Source organism: Melitaea cinxia, chromosome 5, assembly GCF_905220565.1.
Source record: "Melitaea cinxia chromosome 5, ilMelCinx1.1, whole genome shotgun sequence".
Classification (NCBI taxonomy): domain Eukaryota; kingdom Metazoa; phylum Arthropoda; class Insecta; order Lepidoptera; family Nymphalidae; genus Melitaea; species Melitaea cinxia.
Window position 1 is genome coordinate 2,661,427 of NC_059398.1, and position 16,034 is coordinate 2,677,460.

Genomic DNA, 16,034 nt, shown 5'->3' on the forward strand with positions numbered 1-16,034 from the left:
TATTTTAAAGATAAATTTATTTGTATTTGAAACTTTTGATAATTACTAATCTTTTTCTTTACAGAGGATGTTATCGTAATCACCCCTTCGAATTATCACAAAATTGTGAGTAGACCATTCAAATGGAGTATTTCAAAAGTAGCAAATTAATGATTTTTCTGAGATGCTTTTTTGTCAATATTATTTCCCAAGGATAATAATTTTGATTATCTCTTTCAGCCAACTTTATCTCACGTAAAATCGCCGAATACTACCGAAACAACTCCCTACGAACTCACCACCCATGGAGCCGGAAAATATGGTCATAGCAAAAAACCAATTAACATTGTCATACAAGACTTTACCCCGAAAGGTGGTAGTTGCTTGACTTGGGCTGGCGTCCACTATAAGACATTTGATGGAAAGATTTACAGGTATGGACAACAATTTTTTTTTTTGATCTGCGTCAAAAAAGGAGGTGTTAATTTGATTGCATTGCACGCCTCCATAAGGCTATGCTTTAATGGTTTAATCTCACAAAATGAAAAATACGGGAGACGCTTACTCTTAAACCTCTATATTTTTTATAACAATAAATTAAAATGCTATGAAATACACACTTTTATACAGAATACACATCAAACTATAAACTAGATATCATTTGAATCTTTTTAATGCTATTATTGTAAGAAGAATCGATTGAATAAATATTATGTTGGACGTCAACATTTTGGATGTACGGATGAAAGCAAAATAGCGTGTGAACCACTTGAAAAAATTAGCTAATTTTTAGTATGTCAGGAAACTACTAACTAAGAAGCCTATTGAATATGAAGGCTAAAAAAAAATCTTTAATTTTTTACAATAAATATTTTTAGAGTTATGAAGCAGAGCCATCTATCGATCCTAATAATTCCTAAACAAGCTACTAGAAGGCGCGGAGGCGTGCAATTTTGGATTTTCCAAATATTTATTTTTATCCTATGCGTGTGTCACCCTGGTTTATAACTTTTACTAGGTGTATTGATATTGATAATTCTGTTTGTATTCGAAACTGGTGCCTGTCATGTGGTTCCATTGAAATTTGAGCGAGTTTATTTATAAGTTTATTTCACTTCAGCCTATTGCAGTCCACTGCTGGACATAGGCCTCCCCAAGTTCGCGCCAGACATCCCGGTCTTCCGCAATCCTCATCCAGCCGACACCGGCAATCTTACGTATATCGTCGGTCCAACGGGCCGGAGGACGTCCCACACTGCGTTTGCCAAGACGCGGTCTCCACTCTAGGACCCGTCTACTCCAACGGCCATCGGTCCTGCGACACAAATGACCAGCCCACTGCCACTTCAACTTGCTAATTCTGTGGGCTATGTCGGTTACTTTCGTTCTCTCGCGGATAGTCTCATTTCTAATCCTATCTTTAAGAGATATCCCAAGCATAGCCCGTTCCATTGCACGTTGAGCGACCCTAAACTTGTGGACCAGTCCCTTCGTCAGTGTCCACGTCTCGGCTGAGTATGTTAACACAGGCAGGACGCATTGTTCGAAGACTTTTGTTTTCAAGCATTGCGGAATCTTCGAAGTGAAGACTCGACGAAGCCTGCCAAACGCCGCCCAGCCCAACCGAATCGCCCTATCGGCCTCCCTCTCGAAGTTGTTGCGGCCCAGTTGGATAGTATGGCCTAGGTAAATATAATCCTGAACAACTTCGAGAAGGGTACCATCGACCGATACCGGTATCGGTATGACTTGGTTGTTAAACATGACTTTCGTCTTATCCAAGTTCATACAGAGACCGACACGTCGGGAGGACTCGTTTAGGCCGGCCAGCATTCGGCCTAACTCATCCAGCGTCTCCGCAAAGATGACAATATCGTCGGCGAAACGAAGGTGAGAGATGAATTCACCGTTGACGTTGATGCCTCGTTCCCCCCAATCTAAGGTCTTAAAAATATCCTCTAGCGCAGTGGTAAACAGTTTCGGTGATATTACATCCCTGTCTTACCCCGCGCCGGAGGGAAATAGTTCTTGTTCTTTGGTCATTGACATGAACGGTCATCGTCATCATAAGTTTATTTATTTAATGTAAAATCTTCTTCCACCAGTTTCCAATCACCCTGCAAGCACATTTTAGTCCGTGATGCCGTGGACCATAAGTATACCATAGCTATCAGACATCCAGAATGTGAACGACATATTTACTGCCCGTCTGAGATCATCATCTACTTGGAAGATAAGATGTACGCACTCAGTATTGCTGGTAAGAATCAACTTTTTTTAATTACCTTAATTTTTAGTAGCGTTTTTTTTTTCTTCTGAAAACTACTATTAGCGATGGAGTATTTTTTATGATCCTTAATACAAGATCGTTAATCCTTATTGTTTACTAGCTGTACCCTGGTTCACCCACTGGTGGCTTTAGCCTTTCTCGGTAAATGGGCTATCCAACCCAAAAATATTTTTTTTTATCCGAACCAGTAGGTCCTGAGATTAGAGCTTGAAGAGATTGAACAAACAAACTTTTTAGCATTATAATAATTATCAGTACAGATTCTTCCATAATTTCACCAGATTTTTTCCATAAGCTATGTAATTATTTACGCAACACAGAATAATTACAAGATTAAATTATTTTTATAGAGGATGGATCAGTGGTCTTCCGGAACAGTAAACGTATGATCCCAATACCAGCCTTCCTACCGGGCATCAGGGTATCCATGCCTAGTGACCACGTAGTCGTCAACTTAGACGTCGGCGTGACTCTCAAATGGGATACCAACGTGAGTAGAAATACATTGTGGTAGGGCATAGCAGGGAATATTCTGTTCAAAATCTAGAGCAGCCCGACTCGGAAAGTACCTCAACCTTACAGAAGACCATAGCTAAATCATATTGCTCTAAAGTATTCTTGTGTTCCTGTGTGCAGTAAAGTGGGCACAACTCCTGGGGAGGATTGGGGGTAGAGTCCGCAACGCTCTTGCGATGCTCCTGGTGTTGTAGGCGTCTATAAAATACGGTAACTACTGTCCATCAAGTGGGCCGTAAGCTTATTTTCCTCCCTTGTATAAAAAATACTGTCTGAATTGGTCATTGACCTGTGCTTTTCTTCTTTAAAACTATTCGACAACGTATTTATTGGTATCTAATGTTTACGCGAATTTCACTTATTATAATGGAACAACTTTTTCATCGTCCTCCTCCCGGGACCATGGTTGCTGTAAAGTATCCGAAACGTCGGGCTTCTAAAAACATTAGAATACCGTGATAAAATACGGAAAAAGTGGTTTCAACAACGTATACTCTTATTTTAGGATCTGGTGTTCATTGAAGGATCAGTTCTGTTGTGGAATAAGACTGAGGGTCTATGTGGCACCCTCGATGGTAACCCTGAAAACGAGATGATGACGAAGGAAGGAAACGTAGCGCATACCAAGTCTGTCATGATTGCTTCTTGGGAACTCAATAAAATAGGAGGTTAGTTTATTTTTCTTATTTATGTTTTTCCATTTTTTCCAAAATTGCGACAAAAGTGACTTCATCGTTTGTTCTCTGTATATTAATTTCTGGTCCTTAGTAAAATTTTAAATTTCAATCTTATCAACTTCCACAGTGCACTGTTAAACTGCTAATTGTTTATGCTGCACTGTTTATCGCATAAATTATATCATTTTTTTCTGTAAATAAATAAAATAACTTGTTTTTAAGGTTTTGGTTTTAACATCAGTTAGATTTGTGTTTTTGACTTAGCCTAACAAATATTTTATTTTCGTTTTTAACATCTGAACAGTTTCTATACGGCGTTAAAAATTTACTTGAATCGTCATTAATATCTGACAACTTTATTTTGTTTACTTTAACTCAACTAGTTTCATACGTCGGTAAGAACGTCGGAAACCGATAAATGAGTCTCGCTGCTTTTTAACCGAGTTCCAAAAAAGGAGGAAGTTCTCATTTTGATTGTATTTTTTCTAATATATGTTATCGTAGTACAAAAAAGGTGACAATGATATTTCTAATGTCTCCATAAAAGTTTTTGCCTTTTAACTTTGTTTTAGTTGAATTTTGTTTAAGCTTACAATTTCGCTTACAGACATTTGTGACAGCAGCCCCACTGAAGTGAGCGCGTGTTCCTCTAAATCAAACGCAGATATGAAGGAAGCACTTAAATTTTGCACTAAAATCTTCAGCAAGGATAAGTTCAGGAAGTGCTCGACGGTAAAGTACCTGTTATCTAAGTTACGCAAGTTTATAGAGTAAAGCTTTCTTACTTTTATATTAGATCGACAATAAAATAATGTGCAAGAAAGTGTAATTGACCGCTGCTTGAAAAGTCAAATGTCTATTTGATGATATAACGCGTTTTTAGTTCTGGTTTGCCCATATATCATTCCCGTCGATTATCATCTCTAGCTATGATTTTCTTTCGATGTATTAGAACCTGATATTGTTTTCCCTATAATCATAGCATTTCATAATGAAAATGATAAAAAGGTAAAGGTTTTAACTGAGGTAGGGGCACAGCAGGAAATTTCCTGCTCAAAAAATTGAGTAGCCCGACTGGGGTAGTACCTCGACCTTACAGAAGATCACAGCTATAATACTGCTTTCAAGCAGTGTTGTGTTCCTGTGGTGAGTAAGGTGACCAGAGCTCCTGGGGGGTATTGGGCGTAGAATCGGCAACACACTTGTGATGTTTCTGGTGTTGCAAACGTCTATAAGCTAAGGTAATTGCTTAACATCAGGTAAGCTGTACGCTTGTTTACCCACTTAGTTATATAAAAAAAGGAAGAAAAATTGTAATCACGCCAATACTTTCTGGTTTAGTTGAAAAAAAAATAGTTTCAATATTACAGCAGACCTAAGGATAAAAAACATACATTACATGCTTTGAAAATAACAATTGTTATCATATTGTGATACGATATCATTATTCTAACTATAGCAATTTAAATGTTTATCATTTCTAGGTCATGGACGTGTCACAACTTTTAGAGGTCTGTCAGTGGGACTACTGCGCTTGTACTTCCAGTTTGAGTAAGTATCAGTAAAGAGGAAATTAGGAATTAATATTTAATAAGCACTTCTCGTATATTTTACATTTTTTTAAGAATTTACCATCTTTGACTCATCATTACAGCCTATCCAGTCAAAAATAGCGCGAACTCATGTGTTTTGCCCATAGTCACCACGCTGGGCAGGCGGGTTGGTGACCGCAGGGCTGGCTTTGTCGCATCGAAGACGCTCATCTTTGACTACCTAACATCGTTTAAAATACTGTCAACTAAAAAAAATTAAACTGTACAAATTCAGCATAAAATGTTCCAATAATTGACAAATGCTTATTAAGGCTTAATTCACTGAGCTGCCACAATGTGAGTAGACGGACAATTTCCCTACCATGGGTAGCGATTCTGATGTTTAAAATAACAATCGGGACCTACTTTTGGCTTGACGTGCTCTCTGAGGTACGGTGGGATACGGATAAACTATTTCAACCGGATAGCCAACAAATTTTTCGAATTTTAATTTATAAGATTAAAAATTCTCCCCAAATACTTGTAATTTTAGAAAGTCTTTCTTATTCGGTCTAACATAGCATCTAAAAAGTAAGTAATTGTTTTTGTCTTCGATTCGAAGGTCCAGAGGAGTGCGCTTGTAAGACAGTGTCTGTCTACGCTAAGGAGTGCCTCAGACACGGCGTCCAGGAGATGAAAGCTTGGAGAGACTCTGAAACTTGCCGTGAGACCATATTTCAATATAATAAATACTGAACAAACGATGTTCTGTCCATTTCATAAAAATAAAATATTTAAAAAATTACCATATACCCTCTTAAAGTATTCATATGCTTGATTTTTTCGGACTGTTGATATAGTCGTATGTGATATGGATAATGTTACCAACACACAATTTTTTATTTTTGCCGACTGTCAAATAAAGTTTAATAACGTACTAAGCCATAACTGAATTAAAACCTTTATCGTAAAATCTTCTTAATTCTAACTTTACTGGCCAGTATTTTTCCAATATATTTTTATTGTATATGCACATAAATAATGTCAAACCAAACAAAACCACACATATACAAGTACATGGTCCTTTTCACACATCTTTTGTTACAGCGATGAAATGTCCGGAGGGCAAGATTTACAAGGCATGTGGCTCGGACACGCAGCCCAGCTGTGCCTTGTCTGAAGTAACGTCTAAGGACAATTCCACTTGTGTGGAAGGGTGCTTCTGTCCTGAAGGTACATTCAAAACTTATCTTTCATGCATATTATAAAGAGGTTTTGGTAAATTACGATGGGATCAACTACTCTTTAGAAGCATAAACAAAGTGGCACCCATCATTAACTCTTCTTGTAAAAAAAAATTTTTTTTGATGAATTTTATCAAGTTAATGTAGAAATGAAAATTTATTTCTTAAAATCTGGAACAGTTCTAGGGGAAGTACCTCAACCTTACAGAAGATCACAACGAAATAATAATTACCCAAATAGTGTTATATTCCTGTGGTGAGTAAGGTGGCCAGGGTTTCTGGGGAGGGTCTGTGGTAAGGCCGGCAACCCGTTTTCGTTATTTCTGGTGCTGTAGGCTTCTAAAGGCTGCAGTAAACGCTTACTATCAGTTGTGCTGTGTGTTTGTTTGCCAGTCTAATTTTATATATTTAAAAAAGAACTATATACTTTTAACTGAGGTAGGGCACAGCAGGAATTTTCTGCTCAAAATACGGAGTAGCCCGACTGGGGTAGTACCTCGACCTTACAGAAGATCACAGCTAAATAATACCGTTTTCAAGCAGTATTGTGTTCCTGTTGGTGAGTAAGGTGACCAGAGCTCCTGGGGGGGGGGGGGGTTGGGGATTGGGTCGGCAACGCGCTTGCGATGCTTCTGGTGTTGCAGGTGTCTATAAGCTACGGTAATCGGTTACCATCAGGTGAGCCGTACGCTTGTTTGCCGACCTAGTAATATAAAAAAAAAAAATACAATATGTTATGCAGATTTTTTCTATTATCCAACATCTTCACGAATTTTTTGGTACTCAGGTCTTCTACTGGAAAGTGGTCGTTGTATCCCGAAAAACGAATGTCCGTGCCGTGTGAGGAACCAGAACTTCCCACCAGGAACTGTTATGCCAAAAGACTGCAACACCTGGTAAGTGAATATACAGTACAATACAAGTACTCATTATTGCACACCGTACAAAATATTACAAGTAAAGACAGAGTAAACAAAAGTCATGGGGATTTAAGAGCTCGTGGGTCTTAATTTTAATAAAAAAAGCGGCCAAGTACAAGTCGGGCTCGCCCATGAAGGGTTCCGTAGCAGCAAGTAACATCATATAAAAGTTCTTGTAGTTCGTTGTAATTGATCGATATTTTAATAATAGTGTATTTTTTAGGATTTTATTAAAAAAATATACTTGAGTTGATTGAATGAAAGGTAAATTGCGGTTTACGATTTTTGATGTATTCAAAAAAAACTACTTACTAGATCTCGTTCAAACCAATTTTCTGTGGAAGTTTGCGTGGTAATATACATCATATATTTTTTTTTTAGCTTTATCATTCTCTTCTCCAGATTTTTCGGTTTGTGCTTGAAGGTCATCCCTGTATTGGTTTAAAAGTTTTTCATATAGATATGTTACTTACGTAGATTAAGATTAACTTTTTCCTTAATAAGAATTCGAAGGAACCGACCCCGTAACCCGCGGAGCAAAAGGCAGGGCCACTACAAACTGCGCCAACGAGCTAGTTTAATGATCTTACCTATAAATGACTATATAATTTCAAATTATTCTTAGTACGTGTCAATCTGGAGAATGGACGTGTACCAAAGTGCCGTGTGGAGCCCGCTGTGGTGCAGTGGGAGACCCGCACTACACCACTTTCGATGGACTGAGATACAATTTCATGGGACACTGCTCTTACACCCTCATGAAGACTGACAACATCACCATTGATGTGGAGAACGTCGCTTGTTCTGGCGCCATCACTGAGGTAAAGGAAAATTCACTGAAATTTATGTAACTGTATAATTAAATATTATGATATTCTTAAGATAAGCAAAATGTAATAATCGTGTTTTAGATATATGTAGAAGGTTTTATATGTCAATGTAAAAACGGTTAAGTATACATTTCAAAAACATTAAAAAGAAATTTATTCGTATCAAAATTTGCACGAAATCCCTAAATAGTATCAAAAGTTCAGGACTGTCGCCATTTTGGGCTTCAATTAAACTTACATACACGTGTCTCCAGTAACTTTAGGATTAAATAGCAGCGGTTACGTCAAAGTCTGCCAACGCTGTTCGATTTTTCATTAACACTCAAAAAGCACGGTAGTTCCTTGACAACATCTCTTATAAGTTCCCAACCTCTATATTTAACTAAAAGTTTTATATCTTCAGCAATAGTTCAAATCAATAATATTATAAATTTTGTCTCTCCTGCTCAGGCTATGAACCTAGTTCCCTACAAGGGTGAAGGCAAGCCATCTTGCACGAAAGCAGTTAACCTTGCGTACAATGGAGCCAACATCCATCTCAAGCAAGGCGGATTTATTCTCGTCAATGGAAAGGAAGTCAACTCTCTGCCAGTCAGTATTGGAGATATTAAGATACGTGCAGCATCATCACTTTTTATCATCAGTAAGTGCATCGTCACTTTAGTATGAATAATATAAAACTACCTCGATTTTTAAATTAATTTAGAAGATTTTTATCCTTATATTTTCCTTCTTTTTCTCCCTTCATAATATTTTGATATCCTGTGTAGTTACGGCGTCAAAGAATATAGCCATCCCCTCTCTTCCCGTGGGTGTCGTAAGAAGCGACTAAGGGATAACACGGTTCCTCTATTACCTTGGAACTTAAAAAGCTGACCGATGGCGGGATAACCATCCAACTGCTGGCTTTGAAATACACAGGCCGAAGACGGGCAGCAGCGTCTTCGGTGCGACAAAGCCAGTACTGCGGTCACCAACCCGCCTGCCCAGCGTGGTGACTATGGGCAAAACACATGAGTTCACACCATTTTTAGCGTGAACTTGTGGTGGCCTATGTCCAGTAGTCGACTGCGAGTGGCTGCTGTGGTGATGATGTGATGAATATTTTGATGATTAGTTAAAATTCAAAATAAATAAAATTTATTTTCAGTTCATTTGCCGATGAAAGTAGATTTATGGTGGGATGGAAGTACGAGAGTATTTGTGGATGTGCCACCGTCGTTCCACGAGCAGACGAAGGTATTTGTATATATTTTTCACTTAAGAAGTAGGACTAAATGCCTTAAATAATTATGCTGTTAATTTATTTGTAATAATATTTTGACTACTCTAGTACCATGAGTTTTCTGATGTAAATAAACATCGTTAATATAGTTTATTCTGACAATCCATATCTGGTATAGAATGGAATATGGAAAGGGACCTTTGCCCAGTAGTGGGACGTTACAGGCTGGTTCCGTTCAGCCCAGTTCAATCTTTCCTCGTATTTGAATCAGAAATAGGTGCAGAATTTAATAGAAACATTCTTATTTACTAGGGTCTCTGCGGTACCTTCAACTTGAACCAAAAAGACGACTTCCTAACTCCCGAAGGTGACGTGGAACAATCAGCTCTCGCGTTCGCCAATAAGTGGAAAACTAGGGAGTTCTGTGACGATGTCGCTGTCAAAGAACCGGAAAACCCTTGCAAAGTGAACGTTCAGAACAAGGATAGCGCTGAGAAGTATTGCAGCCAGCTGAAGAGCAAGTTGTTTGAATGTGAGTTTATTTTATTCTTAATGTAACAAAGCTTAGGTCTCCTTGTTTTCTGAATTGGTTTATTTCAAGGTCACTTTGTTGAATCTTTTTTCATTTTAATTGGATCGTTTAGTGATTGGCAGTAGTCGTACATTGAGATAGAAGGTGCCATCGAGAGTAAGAAAACTCGCTATGAAGGAGCATACAAGTAGCTGTTGCAAATAATAGTTGTCACTTGTAGTCACTGTATCTGTACTCATAATCTTTAATCCTTCTCCGGTGTGGAGAAAAGGGCCTTTATTAATCAACAAATCATTCAATCAAGCGATCAATGAGATTAATTAATAATAATAGAAAATTAAATAAAATTCAATAATTAAAAATCAATTAATTGACCCGACTCCGGCACGGTCAGTCGGAGACGCGGGTTCGATCCCCGCTGGAACGGTCACTTTTTGATATGATATTCAAAAACGTTTAGAATTCCCAATGTGTGGGTAACACAAAAATAAAATCGTACATATCAATTAATTGATCAATTGATGAATCAATTAAAATAAAAAGAAAGTTTTATTTAAGTGTAATTATATTTGAATCGTCATTTTACCAATCAAAATTTAAATTATTGATAAAAATGACGATACCACTGTTTCGGAATGTAGATTCTGCAGACAAGAATCGGCAAGAAACTGCGCAGTTACTATTTTAAAAGAAACTGAGTGTTAATATAAAATTATTAATATCTTACATCTTTATCTTTAAGATAATCCTGAAGTGAATAATACGCTTCAGCTATTAATTTATTTTTAATACAAACTAAATTTATTTTCAATCAACCAATTAATTAATTAATCAACCAATCAATCAATCAACCATATGAGCCCTGTGCCCCCGCAGCGTGCCACTGGTACGTGGACGTGCAGCCGTTCTACGAGAACTGCGTGTACGACATGTGCGCGTGCGCGGACGACGTGTCGCGCTGCCTGTGCCCCGTGCTCGGCGACTACGCGACCGCGTGCGCGCGCGCCGGCGTGCACGTGCAGTGGCGCTACAATGTCAAGGAGTGCGGTGAGTGCGCCGCTCTGTCGCACTTGTACACTTGTGTCGCCTGTTGTACTTAGGTTTAGTTAGGTTAGTCGCTGTATAGGCGACGGCGTCACGGTAGTATCCGAAAGCGAACCCGTGACGCCCTGCTATGACGAAGAGGGCGCCACTGGGTTTTAGTGGCTATTGTGGCTCGTTCTGTTTGTGCCGGGAGCTCCACACTCCCGCTTTGTTAAATTTTGACGTAATTACATTTCTTTCATGATTACAATTATTAAATCTATCAGTACACTTTTTTTTTATTAAATCTACACAATTATAATGCTGTATACAATATTTAGTATAAACGAATTCAAAATTTTGAACTAAACTGTCCTAAATTTCGGAGTTTATCCTTTACTGTCTTATAAAAAGCACGGCAGTGTTCATTTTATATTATTGTAATTTGTATTATTTAGATGGCTATGAATACTTCTGTACACCTTTTCTGCTTTTTCACATTATTTTTTCCACTTTGTTTGTCTGTAAGACCCTAACTCCCTACTGCACCGTCTACTGATGGTCTCATCGCGAAGCTAACCTTTATTCCTTTGATGGAATCGATGTGTTGTGCAACAACCGCTCTGGTGTAGTGGTGCGAGTAGTCGCCTTTAACACCGAGGCGGGTTCAAATACTGCTCGAAATGGATTTGTATAAATATTCCTTTCCGGTTTGGATGTCTCTCTTTTTGGGTCACCCCACCGCGCCTCGGAGAGCACGTTAAGCCGTCGTTCTCGGTTGTTATCATAAATACCTGATAGCGATCGTTACTCATAGTAGGGAACATATCCGCCAACCCGAAATGCAGCGGTAGATTGGGCTCACAACCTTTCTAATACGTGCAGAAAGACGCCTACGCCCATCAGTGGGATGATATAGGCTAAATGCATGTGTTGTGTAAGCAATGAATGAGCTAAACCCGGCCGCCGCTGGCGCAGAGCTGCAGTGCGGCGGCGGGCAGCAGTACACGGTGTGCGCGGACAGCTGCCTGCGCACGTGCGCGGACGTGGCGCTGGCGGGCGGCGCGTGCCGGCCCGCGTGCGTCGAGGGCTGCGCGTGCGCCGCGGGACAGGTCAGTGGGGAACTTTGGACCATCACTTAAATTGCATCCATTAATGTTTTTGGAGTAAAACTTCTTTACGCACGCTTGGCTGGTGAATGTGTGACGAGAGCGTTACTAAAAGTATGATCGAGCGAGGCGAACGAAAGTTGAGAAGGAGTAAGTTACTGAAGATAGAAAGAGAGAGAGTTACGTTAGTTTTACTTCAGTCGGGTGGTCTAAAACACACTTGTTTTTTGTTCATAAAAGTACGTATAATTAATTTTTATTTATTTATTTATTTATTTATGCATAAAAACTTAAAACTAACATTACAGTGAACCCAATGCATTAGTTAAGTTGATCACAAATTCTACATCTATCTATAGATTTTTGTATACAAATAACATTAAATTTAACAATTAATTTAAACAAATATAATAATTTTAAATCTAACTTATTAAATAATCACACATAAAAAAATACATAAAAACAAACATTTAATATTAATAACACAAATGAGTACATTTATATTAATGTAATTAAGATCAATTTCAATCTGTAACATTAATTTTAACAATTAATTTAAACAAAATTCAATAAAATCAATCAAAAAAATAATAATTTTACGTCTAAATAATTCAAATTTAAAAAATTCATAAAAACAAACACTCAATTATAATAACACAAATTAATACATTTATATAAAACAATTAAAATCAATTTCAATCTGTAACATTAATTTTAACAACTAATTTAAACAATTGAATAAAATCAATTTTTTTTTAAGTCTAATTAATTAAATAATAAAATTTTAAAAAATTATAAAATTCATAAAAAAAAACATTCAACAAAAATAATACAAATTAGTACATTTATATTAAATGCAATTAAATTAAATTTAATTATGTCAGATTGAATAAATAATGTCATACTTGATCAAATTTAAAAGATTAACAAAGATTACCAAAAAAATTAAGTACACAATTTAAAACAAACTAGTGAACTCGCCTAGTGTACAATATAATCAACTTAAAATAAGGAACAGTAATTTAGATATCAAAAATACAAAAGAAATAACAAATCTATATTAATATTATAAAGCTGGAAAGCTTGTTTGTTTGTTTAAAGGCGCTAATCTCAAGAACCGGGAGGTGGTTCGAATTGAAAAATAATATCCTTTATGTTATATCTAGGTGCTGGATAACAACAACGTATGTGTACCAGTGGCGTTGTGTCCATGCTACCATAAGGGAATGGAGTTCAAACCCGGCTATAAGGAAGTGAGAGCTGGCAAACGGGAGCGAGAGCTATGGTATATGATTTTATTATTAAAAATTATAATTTTTTGAAGTAAAACTTTTTTACGCATGCTTGACTTGGGGGAAGTGAGCTGATGAATGACGAGAGCGTTACGAAAAGTGTGACTGGGCAAGGCGAACGGAGCGAAGAGAGAGAGAGGTGCTAGCACATTTTCTTTCTCTCTTTCTCCCATTACCAGTTAGGTTTCGTATATTTAAGACACAGTGCAGACCTATTTTGCAGGAGTCTTACTTCAATCGTCTTAAAGATTGATTTGCCATATATGTTATTAACCCCCTCAATTCCCCCCTGATAACTTAGGGGTATGAAAAATAGATGTTGGCCGATTCTCAGACCTACCCGATATGGATGCAAAATATCATAAAAATCGGTTCAGCCGTTTCGAAGGAGTATTGTAACTAACATTGTGATACGAGAATTATATATAAGATTGGCAAATACAAAATATAACGATTGATTCAACTACACTTTGAAAGTTCTTAGATAACGTATTTTGGGTCAGCTAGTAATGTAATGAATTTTCAGCACATGCGTTGGAGCCCGCTGGGACTGCGCGCCGGCGAGCCCCGAACAGATCCAGAACTACCCGCCGGCGGAGGACGTGCGCAGCTCCTGCAGCGCCGCCGCCAACTTGGAGTTCACCACCTGCGAGACCAAGGAGCCGCTCACTTGTAAGGTATGACGGCTCCGAGTAGGTTACTTCGACTCAGATCATCCCCCAGCTTGGTGGTACTCTTTCTCCACGTAGGAGGAGGATGGAAATTATTCCACTATGCAGCTTCACTGCGGGTTGGCAGATAAGGAAGTTGCTAACCAAGTTTTATTGAAGGGTGATTTTAAAATCAGTAGGTAATCCTCTATAGTTAATTCTCAATATTTGACCAATGAATCCTTACTTATTAGAATGATATTTCTTATTTGAATTTTCTTTATTATTAATGAATATCTATGTTAAACATCTTACTTACCACTCTGGCCAAAAACTTTTTAAAATTTTAAAACAAAAAAAATAATCCTTTTTTTTATACAATACTGCTTGAAATCAATATTATTTAGCTGTGATCTGTAAGGTCGAGGTACTTCCCCAGTCGGGCTGCTTCAGATTTTGAGCAGAATATTTCCTACCGTATCTTTGTCAGGATTTTGACTGGCAACTAGCTGAAGTTATTAGAAGTTACTTATGCAGTTCATACTAAAAAAAAATTGTTCAGCAAAAAAGAATTATGCTTACAAAGTTGGTATTAATAATATGAAAATAATAGGCTACGGTCAGTAGGAAGTTTATAACCTAACAAAATGTATCAAATGCAACATGTACATTTTTAAAAGGTTAATTGAGTTTTTTATCTTACGATTTCCATCAGAACATGCACTTGCCACAAACGGCCGTGTCACAAGAATGTCGTCCAGGATGTCAGTGTAAGAAAGGCTACGTACTCGACGCTTCGGCGAAAAAATGCGTGGTACCAACCGATTGTCCTTGCCATCATGGCGGCAGAAGCTACCCAGACGGTCACACGATGCAAGAGGAATGTAACACGTGGTAAGTAACAATTTTTCAGACTTGATAATGGGGTTAGTTTCAATACTAAAACTTAGTTCTCCTGATCAACCAGCTCTACTAAACAATACACATTTATGCCAAAAGAGATGCCGTATATGCGTTACTTGTTTAAATCCCCTCTTTTAAGGTTTTAAAGAGCTAACGGAGAAGAGTGCCGTATCTGTGAGTAATATTTAGTTTGACAGTATGAAGCCTAATTTGCAGTGGCTTTTTATGTAACTACCAGTAAACCAAACAATACACGTATGTATTAACTTTAAAAAAAATGAATAACAATAGTTTATTAAGCATTATACATATTTACAATTCACAACTTGAGAACTAAATATTTACAGATAGTTTTGGTATAAATCATGCCCGCGTGAAATTGTTCCAAGAATGCTGGCAGCATTTCCCTGTTGAATCTTTATGCCGATTCTGTATTATGTATTAACTGATACGCTAGAGTTTTTTAATGTTTACGCGAATTTCACTCATTATAATGAAACAACATTTTCGAATTTTATCGCGGTTTATTAAGTTTTTTCAGAAGCCCGGCGTTTCGGATACTTTTTAGCAACCATGGTTACAGGACGACTTCCGTACTCTAAAAAAGTTGTTTCATTATAATGATACAGAAGAGGTTAATTTTCGGCTTTCAATAACACAATACATAATAAATATATTTAACCCACACACACAGTCATCAGTTCCTAAGGTAGGTAAATTAATGCCTTTGTTTTACGATCTGACGACCAATGACATATTTATATAAAAAGATAACACAGTAAATAAAACAACAATGAAATTTTGGAAGCGCCGGGTACCTCTTACATGCTAAGCGAGCGCTCTACCATCTGAGCTACGCCCCCAGATATTTTACTAATGCAATAAGAAGTACGTCTTATTATATTTTCTCAATATTCATATTAAATAAAACAGCAATAAAATTTTGGAGGCGCCGGGTATCGATCCCGGTACCTCTCGCATGCTAAGTGAGCGCTCTACCATCTGAGCTACGCCCCCGATGTTTCTCAATTCGAACTAACCAGTATAAATCTTAATAAATATTAAATAAATTGCATTTTTATCGCTGTGTACGTACGTGAGTACCTTTCGCTTATTAACATTGACACATGAATAATTTAAATCGTTTTGGTGCGCATAGACGCCTTAAACATCAGCTCAGTTGAAGGTTGGAATCCTGCTTGGCAGATTTGATTTTGTAGTAATATTAATTTCTAGTTCAGGTATATGCCCAAATAGGTATTTTTACCGTGCCACAGAGAGCACATTAAATAATTTTTCCTGTTTGTTGTTA

The 16,034-nt window shown here is 37.5% G+C and overlaps 1 protein-coding gene and 1 non-coding gene across 2 annotated transcripts in view; one reads left to right on the forward strand and one right to left on the reverse strand.

The window, feature by feature from the left end:
* The window catches only part of LOC123653664 (hemocytin-like), a 69,162-nt gene that overhangs the window by 7,401 nt on the left and 45,727 nt on the right, over positions 1-16,034 (forward strand). Inside the window, exons 7-25 of the mRNA XM_045589658.1 lie at positions 65-105; positions 220-413; positions 2,085-2,239; positions 2,620-2,759; positions 3,291-3,453; positions 4,070-4,194; positions 4,947-5,013; positions 5,617-5,718; positions 6,102-6,227; positions 7,026-7,134; positions 7,784-7,979; positions 8,439-8,631; positions 9,139-9,227; positions 9,526-9,745; positions 10,622-10,837; positions 11,711-11,880; positions 13,044-13,162; positions 13,696-13,846; positions 14,535-14,713. Coding sequence (XP_045445614.1) covers positions 65-105; positions 220-413; positions 2,085-2,239; positions 2,620-2,759; positions 3,291-3,453; positions 4,070-4,194; positions 4,947-5,013; positions 5,617-5,718; positions 6,102-6,227; positions 7,026-7,134; positions 7,784-7,979; positions 8,439-8,631; positions 9,139-9,227; positions 9,526-9,745; positions 10,622-10,837; positions 11,711-11,880; positions 13,044-13,162; positions 13,696-13,846; positions 14,535-14,713 — 2,755 coding nt within the window. The remainder of the gene's footprint in view (positions 1-64; positions 106-219; positions 414-2,084; positions 2,240-2,619; positions 2,760-3,290; positions 3,454-4,069; positions 4,195-4,946; positions 5,014-5,616; positions 5,719-6,101; positions 6,228-7,025; positions 7,135-7,783; positions 7,980-8,438; positions 8,632-9,138; positions 9,228-9,525; positions 9,746-10,621; positions 10,838-11,710; positions 11,881-13,043; positions 13,163-13,695; positions 13,847-14,534; positions 14,714-16,034) is intronic.
* On the reverse strand, positions 15,667-15,739 carry Trnaa-agc. The gene has a single exon. It is a non-coding gene; the product is annotated as a tRNA-Ala (tRNA).